A 12619-nucleotide genomic window follows, 5' to 3' on the forward strand; every position below is an offset into this window, starting at 1 on the left:
AGGCACTGATAATCCGGTAGTATTTGTTTATATAACCAATCCCAACCAGGCACTGATAATCCGGTAGTATTTGTTTATATAACTTAGCTTAACCAGACACTGCAAATGAGGTAGTATTTGTTTATATAACTAAGCCTACCCAGGCACTGATAATCCGCTAGTATTTGTTCATATCACCAATCCCAACCAGTCACTAATAATCTGGTAGTATTTGTATATATAATCAAGCACTAATAATTCAGTAATATTTGTTTATATATAACGAAGCTCATTCATCCATTGGTCATCCGGTAGTATTTGTTTATATAATCAAGCTCGTCCCCTCATCTTTAGCGTTATTCAGAAAGAAGAAGTTTGGTTGGATAGTTTTCTACTTTTCATCAACGATTCCCGATGAATTTCTACAAATGTTTTTATTTTGTTTTTTAACGGGTGAAACGCCTAATCTGGCGAAGCAGTATCCATTAAAAGACAACAATTGTTGATGGAATATAATATCTCGAACGTGTTTCGCAACTAAAGTTTTTTTGTTTTCTTTTGAATGAAACTCGATGTTCTGTAAACCGCTGATGTAAGGAACATTTCAACGAATTTGTTGTGTTGTAACCCAGTCTCCTTGAATGAACTTTGGTACTTGGCGAAAAATCTCGTCGGCAGTAACATAAAACCAGAGTTAGATTACTACAACAAATAATTCGTGGACTTCATGTAGTTACCCAACATGGAGAGAAAGTAACAAAATTTAGACCTTCCAAGTTACAAAAAAGAAGCGGGTTTGAAAAATGTCATTTACCTATGGAAGAACTGCTTCCCAAAAAAGTGGGTGGGATGATGTCCATTCACGCCCACCCCAGAGTCTAACGTTGCATAAAGCTTATGAAATGTTGCTCAGCTGCTAACAAACATTGTTCTTACTGAAGAACTCTACAGCCATCGAAGAATGATGCGATCTAAGTCATTATCAGTCTTAATGAGTTAATACCTACTGACATTTCCATCTAACCTTGATATTAGAGTTGGAGTCCATTTTTGAAAACTGTTCATGCGCCAGATGTCTTGTGGCTCTTTTCCTTCATTGGTTAAAGTTTCGTGATACACAAAAAAATATAAACTAATTTGTTGTTCTAATATATGCCACTAATTACATATTTTTGGGGTTTCTTATATATTTTAAATAGAAAATGAAGGACATCACTCACTTGATTTGGCCTGTTCTTTATACTGAGGCAAAATTATATAAATACTACATACGATGCAGTAGGTGGACCCTGCCGGTATTGATCGGTATGTAAACATAATCTGTAATTTGAGGGTTAAGCCTAATCACGTTCTATTTCAGCTTCAAATTTTGCAACTTTATCGGTGCATCAACTACTTCGCGCAGCGTGTGTTTTGTAAACTTGATGCTTGTTGTTATATTGTGACTTCAAATATAAAGCAACTAAAACATGACTTTCAGCAACTCGTTGTCCGGAGCCCACAACTCCTAGACATGGCCACCTGGAGTGTTCCTTTCCAAAGCAGAGATTCCGGTCTGTTGCTGGCGGCAGGAATGAGTCGAAATACGTTAGAGGAAGTACGTGTCGCTATCTTTGCGACCCTGGTTACGTCATCCCTGCATCACTACTGACCAACTCAGTAATCCAGTGCCGTGGACCCTACTGGAACAGCACTGTGGACAGCGAATGTAGAAGTAAGTGTGACATTTTTTAACGAGTCTTTGTTAATATGCTCTAAGAAAGCTAAATATCACACAGATTTTGCGAATGTTTTGCGTTTATTTCATGAAAGAAAGTTAAACATACTGTAAAAAAACTACTCGACTTGAAAATGTATCTTTAGACACTTCAAATGTTAATAGTTCTTGTAATATGTTTATATATTTTACTAGAAAGTTATCAACAGAAAACTTTTCACTTGTAGGTTTTTATCTTGATCCTAACACTTTATCATAAGTATGGTAGTACTTATAGTAGGAATGGTTCAGATGTGCAATACAAATTAAAATCTCAAACACACTGCAAACAGCATGTAAACAAAACTTTATAAGCACTATACACACACACACACTGTTGAGTAGTAAACAAACTAACTGCAGAGTAACAAACCCACCAAAGCATTGAAAAAGTCTGTTATGTAAAAACAAAAATTTCACAAAACCACAAATTTGTTAGTCCGACTAGCTGAATGAAGGACTGACTAACTAACGTTATTTAAAGGGCATAGCTCACTCTTACCTTCACCTTATGCAAATCCAAGTGCACATGATTGAATTACGCTACCTTGGCTAAAAGCTTTTTTCTTAGTTTTACTTATAACCTTGGTAATAACAAGTAATAACAATAACTATTTTGTAACACTACTAACGAGCTAACAATAAACTAGTAGCCATATTCTGAAATTACGAGCATGCTCTGTGAGTTTCCATGTAACAACCTGTTCTCGTGTCTAGTGCGGGTGCACGATTGCTTATGCGCACGTGCTACGTGAACAGCCTGCAGCTGTATCAGCTATATAAAAAACGTGGACTATATAGATCCTCTATATCTAGGTTCTAACTATGATCTAGCCTTTGAAAGCAAACTTTTCAGTTCTATACCTCTGACTCAAAGGTTATGTTTTAGACAAAGCATTCCTATCACAGCAGTCGGTGCCTAAGACGTGAGGACGAAAGCTACTACTACCGAAGTCCAAGTTCAAGCAATCTGGACTGAAAACAAGAATGATAAGTTGTATAATTTACCTTTGCATTGTTTTCCAACTAAGTGTGACCTATTGACATCTAAGATTGTACTTGAAACAGTGCGATTTTTAAAATATGCCTTTCAAAGAAACAAAACGAGAGTAAAGGAGAAAATGTTATGCTGATATCCTTGAAAAGTCTTTATCCCAGCAGAGAGAGAGTACTACTGCAAGAACACGGATAAGGTTAGAAATAGTAATGCTGAATATGCAAAATAAGACTTAACTATTAATGAAGCCAAAGAAAAGGCTGCCACCCTGGCTAGATGGAAGAAAAACTATTGAAAAGATATCAGCAAAAGCCAGGAAATGTCGACAAATAGCTCTACAAAATGCTACGAGTAGGATAGGCCTAGAGCCCAGTCACTCTCGAGAATTAGCACCAAGAAAAAGCCATGAGAAAAGTGTATTTTTTTTAGTAAAAACATTAGAATATAAGAATGGGAGTAACAAAAAGTAAGGAAAAAAAGATAGGAATGGGCGAGCCAACGTTACAATACTTTGTGGTTTTTGACACATGCACCCTCAAAGTGTTCCGCCCATTTCTACTTCGTGTTTTACTTTGGACTTTGATTCAATTATGGACTTAAATTGAGTTTTATCAGTAGATAATCTATTCTAAATATTGAACAAATTTCAAAAATCAACGGTTTTGATACTATTCTTTTGACCCACTCTTCCATAAGCAAAGTATGACTATTGGAGCTTTCTGTCTCACCTCCGACATCAAACACTCCCTTTATATGTCATGCATTTCATTAGGGTCACGTAATTTGATTAAATATATGTATCTGTACTTGGTTGCTGAAACAATGTTTACAACAGAGAAATTTAACTATATGTACCTTTCATTTAGTTTAAAAAATTATCAAGTTACAAAAAATACACGAAGTAAGAATGGGCGGAATGATGTCCACACCCATTTTGAGGTTGCACAGTATCAAAAAACACCAAGTGTTGTAATATAGCCCGTCCATTCTTACCTTGTTTCCTTACTTTTTGGTGCTCCCTAATTTTTGTATTTAAATATTTTTACACTTGTAGTTAACTTATAGCAGACGATTATACAACCCTATCGTTTCAGTTGAACCCATAACCCTATCGCTCCTTAATCATTTTATAGTAAGTAAGTTAATACGTAATCTCATCCCTTCATAATCATCTTATAGCTGATGATTTAACGCATAACCCTATCGTTCTGTAATAACCTTATCGCATTTGTTTTGAAACGTAAATCTATCGCTCTGTAATCAACTTATAATGCGTGTTGTAATATGTAACCCCTATCGCTCATCATTTAAAAACCTATCGCTCCGTAACCAACTTATAGCTCATGGCTTACCACATAACCCTTTCATTTCACAAACAACTGAAGTCAAGTGATTTAGTAAATAGCTCTAACGCTCTGAAGTCTATTCGTAACACGTATGTAATTTAGTATTATTATCATTTTTAAGTTTATAAACTGTCAGGATATCCAAAGATCCAAATGATGTGGTTCAAGTACGATGCATAGTGTTAACATACATGTGTAAAATTTGTTTTATCGTTCTTACATTCTTTGAAATATTACCACTACTATCGTAGATGTGTGAAACAAACATTTAACAGTTAACATGAATTTTACCATCAGTTTGATAAGTTAGTGAAGGTCAAGTATCACCATCTGAGAAAGAGAGGAATGGAAGTTTGAGAACGTCTACATTGAAAACGATTCTACATATTTCCAGCCTCATTTATAAGCTACTTTCACGTGGTGATCGGTTTAAACGTTTTCTCAGAAAGCCTTGAATATGCGTTTATAGCGACCTCTACAATAATCTGTTAGAAAGAAGTAGTTATTGTAGCCCACAGTCCTTTTTTTGTTTTTCAGAAATAACAAAATCTACTCTATCCTGTTTTAAATTCATATCCAATTCTACGATTTCTTTTATTCTAATAGAAGCAGTTCCACCAACCCCTTTAAACTGTGTTAACCAGACCCTGGTGACTGATGATGGAGTGGCACCTGTAGAGAAACCCAGGTTCGTAGCAGGAGACGGGAGAGATCTGGATGTAAAGTGTACACTGGAGGGTGAACTGGAACCTGGAGAGTACATCAACACGTGTAAAGCTATAGATCCGGAGCTGCGGACCAATGCAGAGTGCTTTTATAAACTGAACATAAAATGTATGAACTATTTCACGTCAAAATCCAAATAACTTAATGAGCTTTGTGTAGAAAATGTTCATTTCTAAGTGGTCTGGCGAGCTTCCTGCACGTACAGATTGAACAATTAGCAAAGAATTTTATTGCCGCATTATTTATTATACGAATTAACAAAGAATCTAACTAAATAGGTTTCGATTATACCTCTTAAGATATTGTGTGATAATGTTTATGATCAATTAATCCTCTTGGTTGCCCCTCCCTTAGTTTCTGGTTTTTACACATTTTTAATCGTTGAGTTATTATTTCTTACCTCATAGCGATATGTTATATTCCTTATATTTATTCATAAAGACAATAACATAATCTTTTCCAATTCGACAAATCGTCTACAATCAACTACAACAATAAGTCCGAGTATGGCCTTGTGGCTAGCGTATCGGACTGGGGTTCCTAAGATCTTGGGTTCGAGACGTGGTTCTACCTAATACGCTTCACACTCTCAGTTGTAAGTGCATTATAAGACATATTCTGAATAATCAGTGGGGCAGGAGAGCGTCAATTCTCAGAACTATGCCTGTAAAATGGGGCGCAAATTAATATAAATTAGTAAGGTAAGAGAGGTCAGCCCCCCCCCACGACTATATCTGGGGGAATGAGGAAGAACAGATTAATGTATGTTGATAATTTTACAGCTGCAATGCATTATATGTTCTCCTTTTTCCATTTACACTATAAGGAAGTACTCCATTTGAAATCAATAAATGCCACATTTTATGGGCTACACCCCTTAATCCCCATAGGATTAGCATGTTCAGGTCCCGCATGCACCTTAGCTCCTCCTGATACATTTTTGCTTTCTGCACCTACGAAGAGTGACAGTCAAAACCACTATTAGACGGTGGGTGCTATCGGCCTGGTTTCTTTCCATCTGGTCTGCCTGAACTATATATGTCCTTGATCTGGCTGTTTAGTCCATTGTGTGCATAAGGTTTTTTTACAGATAGGAAAACATTTCATTATAACTTCAACCACAAATCTTTCTCCAGGTTTATTGATCCCCGGTGGTCAGCGGTAAGTTTTCAGGTTTATAATGATAAAACTTGGGATTTGACTCCCCGCTGTAAATGGAGCGAAGATAACAATTTCTGTTTGCTGTAAAACAGGAAACTTTACTGTGTAAAAAATGGAGTAATTATAAGTATACAAATAAATGTTTGGTAACAAAAGTGGCTATTTCCTATTCTTTTTTTTTATAATATGCGCCAGAAAAGCTCTTGTTTTGTCCAAGTTTTATTTCTTTAATCGATTTCATTTTCACCATTTTCTGCTATTTTTTCTTTTAATAAAATTAAAACAATTAATTCCGGAATTTGACAACACTTAAGTCGGGTAATAACGAAAAATGATAAAAACAGTTTTCTTAAAGTAACGGTTTCTAGTAGTTTCAATATTTAAGAATTTAGAGAAGTTTTACTTAATTATTTTTAGAACTGTGTAAAAAATTATCGTTGTTTTATAAAATGTGAGTTTTTTAACGTTGAGCATTACACAAACGCCAATGAATTTTAATATAAATATATAAACGGGATATTCGGCAAAATGTAAGACAAAGATTGAAGTCAAAATAATGTATTCAACAACTAGCATTTTTAATAAGGTATAAAAAGATACTATAGTTATTTATTTATTCTTTGTGTGGGATAAAAACAACGAAACAAAAACTTAGTTGTTTATAAGTGATTGTGTTGGACGAAACAAAAATTTGTTGCTTATAAGATTTTGCGTAAGATGGTACCAAATAGCTTTGGTTTATTTACTTATAAGTGGTTGAATAGAACAATTTTGTAGCATTTTACGTTATATTGTTGTTATTATTGTTCAGCTAAAGATTGCAGTTCCCCACCTGAACCAGTGAATGGATATGTTCAGTGTGAATCAGAAACTGGAAGGTACTTCAGAAGCACTGTTTGTATCTATAAGTGTAATCATGGTTACGTCATTCCTGTGAGCCAATCAAATATTACCTCCATACATTGTCGTCACAACTCTAGATGGAATTCAACCAAAGTGCCGGACTGCCAGAGTAAGTAAACAAGACATATATGCGATCGGTTACATTTTTTATAGATAAATAAATAGGTTAAGAAAAGAACACTATTGTTTTTCGAACAAAGATAACATGAAAACAGGAAATAAAGTACAATCTATGGAGTTTGAAGTTCCCTGTCATTTTAGTTCACAGTTAAGTCGCCATGAAAATGGACACCTTAGTAACTGTCATTCATCTTGACCAGTTGGTCTTTAGTCTCGAATTAAGCTTTATGGATATTTCTATGATTGAGGTTTTATTTATTCAGCTGTCAATAGATGGCGATAAAATACAATGCAACATGACACATGATTCATAAACATCAGATCTAAAAGATATAAACATGGGATCCAAAATACACACACTCATAATACCCATATTGTGGTTTAAAGCAATAATAAAACATAAAAATTTGTCTTTAAGCCTTACTTGGAAATTTTACTTCAGTTAAAATACTTTAGAAACGCCATTTTAAAAATAACAATATATATTTCTATTAAACAATAATAAATTGAACAATAATTGTAAAGTAGCTTTTAACTGTTTCAGTTAATTTGTGAGGAATTTTGTATTTGAAAATTTAGAAGATAAAATACGTTCAACAGTGCTTATAATCGTCATGCTGTGACTGTTAGTCCTGCACTGTGATGGTATATTTGTTCTGTTCTTAAGGAGAAAGCTATACAATGATGCCATTCTCATCGCAGGTATCGAAACCCGATTTCTAGTGTTATAAGCCCTCAGACATACCGTTGAGCCACCAGAGGATAAAACGGTAAAAACAGCAATGAATCGTTAATTGGTAAAACTTGGTTTCTTTCTCACAGAAGCCGTTCCGCCCAAGCCTCTAGACTGTATAGATCAAACCCTGGTGGCCGGAGCTGGTGGTATTCAAGTGAAGAAACCCAGGTTTGTAACGGGAGAAGGGAAAGATGCAGATGTAAAGTGTTCACTGGAGAAACCACTGAAACCAGGGGAGTACATTAACGTATGTGCTGCAGTGGATCCAGAGCTACAGACGTCTGCCAGTTGTTTCCAAAAAGTGACTGTAAAGGGTAAGGTAGTGGTAGGCTTGGTAACTGTATTGTTATCAATATCTACTAAACATAACAGACTCTATTCGTTTTACTGTCATCCTAAATGTAAAATTTGTATTCTACGTTAGTAAACAGTGTTACCGATGTAGCCCTTGAGTACAAGGAACTATTTGTCCTGTAAAAACGTTATATTTATTCAAAAATTATCAAAATATAATGATTTCTTTTAGATTTTATTAATGAAAAAAAGAATAATTTCTTCAAAAGTTCGATCAACAACCTTTTTTTTGCTAAATATTTTATTACCAAATTACAAAAAAAAAGAACTTACAGGTTTAAGAGTGTATTTTAACAGCCGCAGGATGCCTCTCCCCGCCTGAAGTACAAAATGGATACATAAAATGTCAACCTCAACCCAACAGCTATATGCCAGGGACAGTCTGCATGTACCATTGTAGTGGTGGCTACGTCATTCCAGTCAGCCAATCAGGTATCACCTCAAGAGAATGTCTTCACGACTCCAGCTGGAATATAACCAAAGTCCCGGACTGTTTAAGTATGTTCAGAATATTTGTGTTGCCATGCTCATAAAATATTAAACGTGAATTTTTTTCTTTCACACGGCCCGGCATGGACAGGTGGTTAAGGAGCTCGACTCGCAATCTGCGGGTCGCGGGTTCGAATCCCCGTCACTCCGAACATGCTCGCCCTTTCAGCCGTGGGGGCGTTATAATGTGACGGTCAATCCCACTATTCGTTGGTAAAAGAGTAGCCCAAGAGTTGGCGGTGAGTGGTGATGACTAGCTGCCTTCCCTCTAGTCTTACACTGCTAAATTAGGGACGGCTAGCGCAGATAGCCCTCGTGTAGCTTTGCGCGAAATTCAAAACAAACAAACAATCTTTCACACAAATTAAATTGTTTACGTAAATTGATTCAAAGTTAATAATTTTAACGACGACTTAATCTTCTGTCCTGGATTTTTGTCGTTTAGGTGTTTACCTTTTCTTTGGTTTCTGAGTGAAAAGAAAGTTCCAGACAAAACTTTTGGTCGTTAATAAAACCTTATAAACAAATTGGCTTTCTCCGTATCACAAACGTGCATACAAGGATAAGTTAAAGTTGACTTCGTACAGTATTAGCTTGTCTTCGTTTCTATTAGCCCTTCTCTTGGGGTTCTCTGGAAAATATTCCACGTTAGTTTTTAATCACTAGATAGGTTGACCAAGTCAGTCAGAGGACACTGCACTCAATGTGCAAGGACACAGGCATTGAGATGTGAATCTACCGTTCAGTGTTTAACAAATTTTGTAGTTTAAAATTTGTTTCATTGGCGCCTTTACTTAGTCCAAAACTTTATTACGCTACTGCTATCGGATGTCATGACCATAAATATTCAGTATTAGTAGCACAACAAGTTTAATGTTCTGTTGTTGCAATATCATTAACGTTCAGAATTGGTAGCATATCAAGCTTAACGTTTTGTTGTTGCAATGGCATACGTGTTCAGAACTTGTAGCACATCAAGCTTTACGGTTTATTGTCGCAATGTCATTAAAGTTTAGAACTAGGAGCGCATCAAGCTTAACATTATATTGTTGCAATATCACTAACGTTGACAATCGGTAACACATCAAGCTTAATGTCCTGTTGTTGCAATGTATTTACTGTTCAGAATCTATAGTACATGAAGCTTCGCGTTATATTGCTGCAATGTCATTAACGTTCAGAATCAATAGAACATCAAGCTTCACGTTCTATTGTTGAAATGTCACTAACTTTAAGAATTGGTAGCACATCAAGCTTCACGGGTATATTGTTGCAATGTCATTAATGTTCAGAATCAGTAGCACATCACGCTTCACATTTTATTGTTGGAATGTCACCAACTTTAAGAATTGGTAGCACATCAAGCTTCACGGGTATATTGTTGCAATGTCATTAATGTTCGAAATCAGTAGCACATCAAGCTTCACGGTTTATTGTTGCAACGTCGTTAACATTCAGAATTGGTAGCACAACAAGTTTGACGTTATGTTTTGTCAATATGACAATCAGTAGCACATCAAGCTTCACGTTCTATTGCTGCAATGTCATTAATGTTCAGAATCAGTAGAACGTCGAGTTTTACGGATTATAGTTGCAATGTCATTAATGTTCAGAATCAGTAGAACATCAAGCTTCACGGGTAATGCAACATGTCATTAATGTTCAGAATCAATAGAATATCAAGCTTCATGTTCTATTGTTGTAATACCACTGACGTCCAGAAATGGTAGCACAGCAAGCTTCCCGGGTTATTGTTGCAATGTTTATTGTTTAGTTTAGATGTTATTGATTGATTTGTTTTTATGAGTGAATATTATATTTTGTTTAGTTTTTGTTATAATATGAATTAAAAGCAAACGATTGTACGAAGTTTTGTTAATAATTCATTGATGTTGAGATTTTTGAACGTCGCGTGCAATACATTGACGTCAAGAATATAGAAGGCGGACAGACGATTACGTGATAAAGATATAAACAGCGTGAGACGAGCGGGAGGCAGCAGAACTGATGCAGGAAGTGTGCAGACTCATCAGTACTCGGCAACTCTTTACCATCCTGTACAATCCTAAATGTAATGGGCTTTGTGAGAGAGAATTTTAAAGAGCATGCTAAACAAGATGTGCTAAGAGAGACCACATAGCTGGAACAGATGCTTGCAGGCAGTATTATTTGCTTACCGAGAAGTCCCACAAGCAAGTACAGGATTTTCACCCTTCGACTTACTCTAGGGAAGAACAGTACGAGGTCAAATGCAAATATTGAAAGAGCTATGGACGAGAGAAGAGGAGTCCGAAGTAAGGAACACATGGAAAGGACCTTTTGAAGTACAGAAAGTACTCAACAGAATGGACTATAAAGTGAATGTGAACTGGAAGACCAAGATCTACTATGCCAATCTGTTGAAGAAGAAGACTTAATGGGTGCAGCTATTGAAACAGAGATGAATGTTGCAGGTATGGCTATCATAGATACAGAACCAGAAGACAGTGACTTTGTCTTAGAAGGTGAGGACCTACTAGACCTAAGATAACTAGCTGGAGATGAGACATACAAAGATGTCAACATCAGTGAAGAACTGAATAACAAGCAGAAAAAAGTGTTACAAGAACTATTGTGCCAGTTCGCAGATATCTTCACGGATAAACCAGGAAAGACAGATCTTGTGCAACACAAGATCGAGACCAAAACCAGAGATTCAATCAAAGTGAAGCCCTATCAGATGACTTATGCAATGAAAGACCGGATAAAGCAGGAAGTTGAGGCAATGTTAGAAGCTGGAATCATCGAGCCTTCAAATTCAGCCTACTGTTCACCAGTTGTAATCGTGAAGAAGAAAGATGGATCAAAATGCTTCTACATAGACTTCCAGAAGCCGAACCTTGTGATAAAGTTCGACTACGAACCTATAGACAACCCACAGGCCATCAATGCAAAACTAGATGGGGCCATGTTCTTTTCAAAGATCGACCTCAGTAAAGGTTATTGGCAAATCCAGATGGAGACGGGATCTAAAGAGAAGACAGCATTTGCAACACCAGACTGATGTTACCAATTTAAGCAGATGCCATTTGGGGTAGTCAGTTCAGTAGCAACATACAACTGCATGATGAGGAGGATGCTGCACAACACCACCAACATCGATCACTATGTGGATGATTATCTGATACACTCCAAGATGGGAAGACCATCTGAAGAGACTTAGACAACTGTTCCAGTGAGTGAAGGAAGCAGGCCTCATCATTAGATCATCCAAGTGCTACATTGGATATTCTGTGTTGGAATTTGCTGGACATAAAGTGGGTGGATCGACAGATAGCCATGGAAAAGGAAAAGATAACCCGCATACAATATACATCAGCTCCAATGACCAAGTAGCAAGTCAGATCTTTCCTGGGGTTAGCAGGATACTACAGGAAATTCATCCCAAATTATGCTGAAATTACTGCACCATTGACTTACCTGACCAACAAAGACTTGCCGAACAAGGTGAAGTGGGAACAACCACACCAAGTGGCATTCCAGAAATTACAGAACATGTTGGAAAGCTCACCAATTCTTAAAATGCCAGACTTTAACAAACCATTCATTGATCACGCTGATGCTTCAGACATTGGAATTGGGGTAGTACTCTTACAAGAACATGAAGATAAACTGTTTCCAGTAACATATATAAGTAAAAAAGCTGTTAAATAGTGAGAACGACTACTTTGTAATTGAACGAGTGTCTGGCCATCATATTTGCCATCAGAAGTTCCAAAACTATCTATATACGGGAAGGAGTTTATCATCCAGACAGACCATCAACCACTTGCATACATTCAGAGGTGCAAGATCGACAGTGCGAGAATCATGAGGTGGGCATTGTACCTTCAGAACTACAGGTTCCGCATTGAAGCTATCAAAGGAATTACAAATGTTGGAGCAAACTGTATGAGCAAACTTTGTGCATGAGCTAAGGACAGTCTTAGTATATAGTGAAAAAATATTGTAAATATTTTATCTTGAAGAGGAGGTTTATGTCATGATATAAAAAACTGTTTAATTTAGATGTT

The 12619-nt window shown here is 36.4% G+C and overlaps 1 protein-coding gene across 1 annotated transcript in view; it reads left to right on the top strand.

Annotated features, from left to right (window-relative positions):
- Nucleotides 1-1459: 1459 nt before the first annotated feature.
- Nucleotides 1460-12619, top strand: part of LOC106471748 (sushi, von Willebrand factor type A, EGF and pentraxin domain-containing protein 1-like) — a gene marked incomplete at its 5' end in the record, with an annotated part of 31701 nt that continues 20541 nt past the window's right edge. Inside the window, 5 exons of the mRNA XM_022400357.1 lie at nt 1460-1693; nt 4685-4912; nt 6777-6977; nt 7811-8038; nt 8376-8576. Coding sequence (XP_022256065.1) covers nt 1460-1693; nt 4685-4912; nt 6777-6977; nt 7811-8038; nt 8376-8576 — 1092 coding nt within the window. The remainder of the gene's footprint in view (nt 1694-4684; nt 4913-6776; nt 6978-7810; nt 8039-8375; nt 8577-12619) is intronic.

This window comes from Limulus polyphemus, unplaced genomic scaffold, assembly GCF_000517525.1.
Source record: "Limulus polyphemus unplaced genomic scaffold, Limulus_polyphemus-2.1.2 Scaffold4832, whole genome shotgun sequence".
NCBI lineage: Eukaryota > Metazoa > Arthropoda > Merostomata > Xiphosura > Limulidae > Limulus > Limulus polyphemus.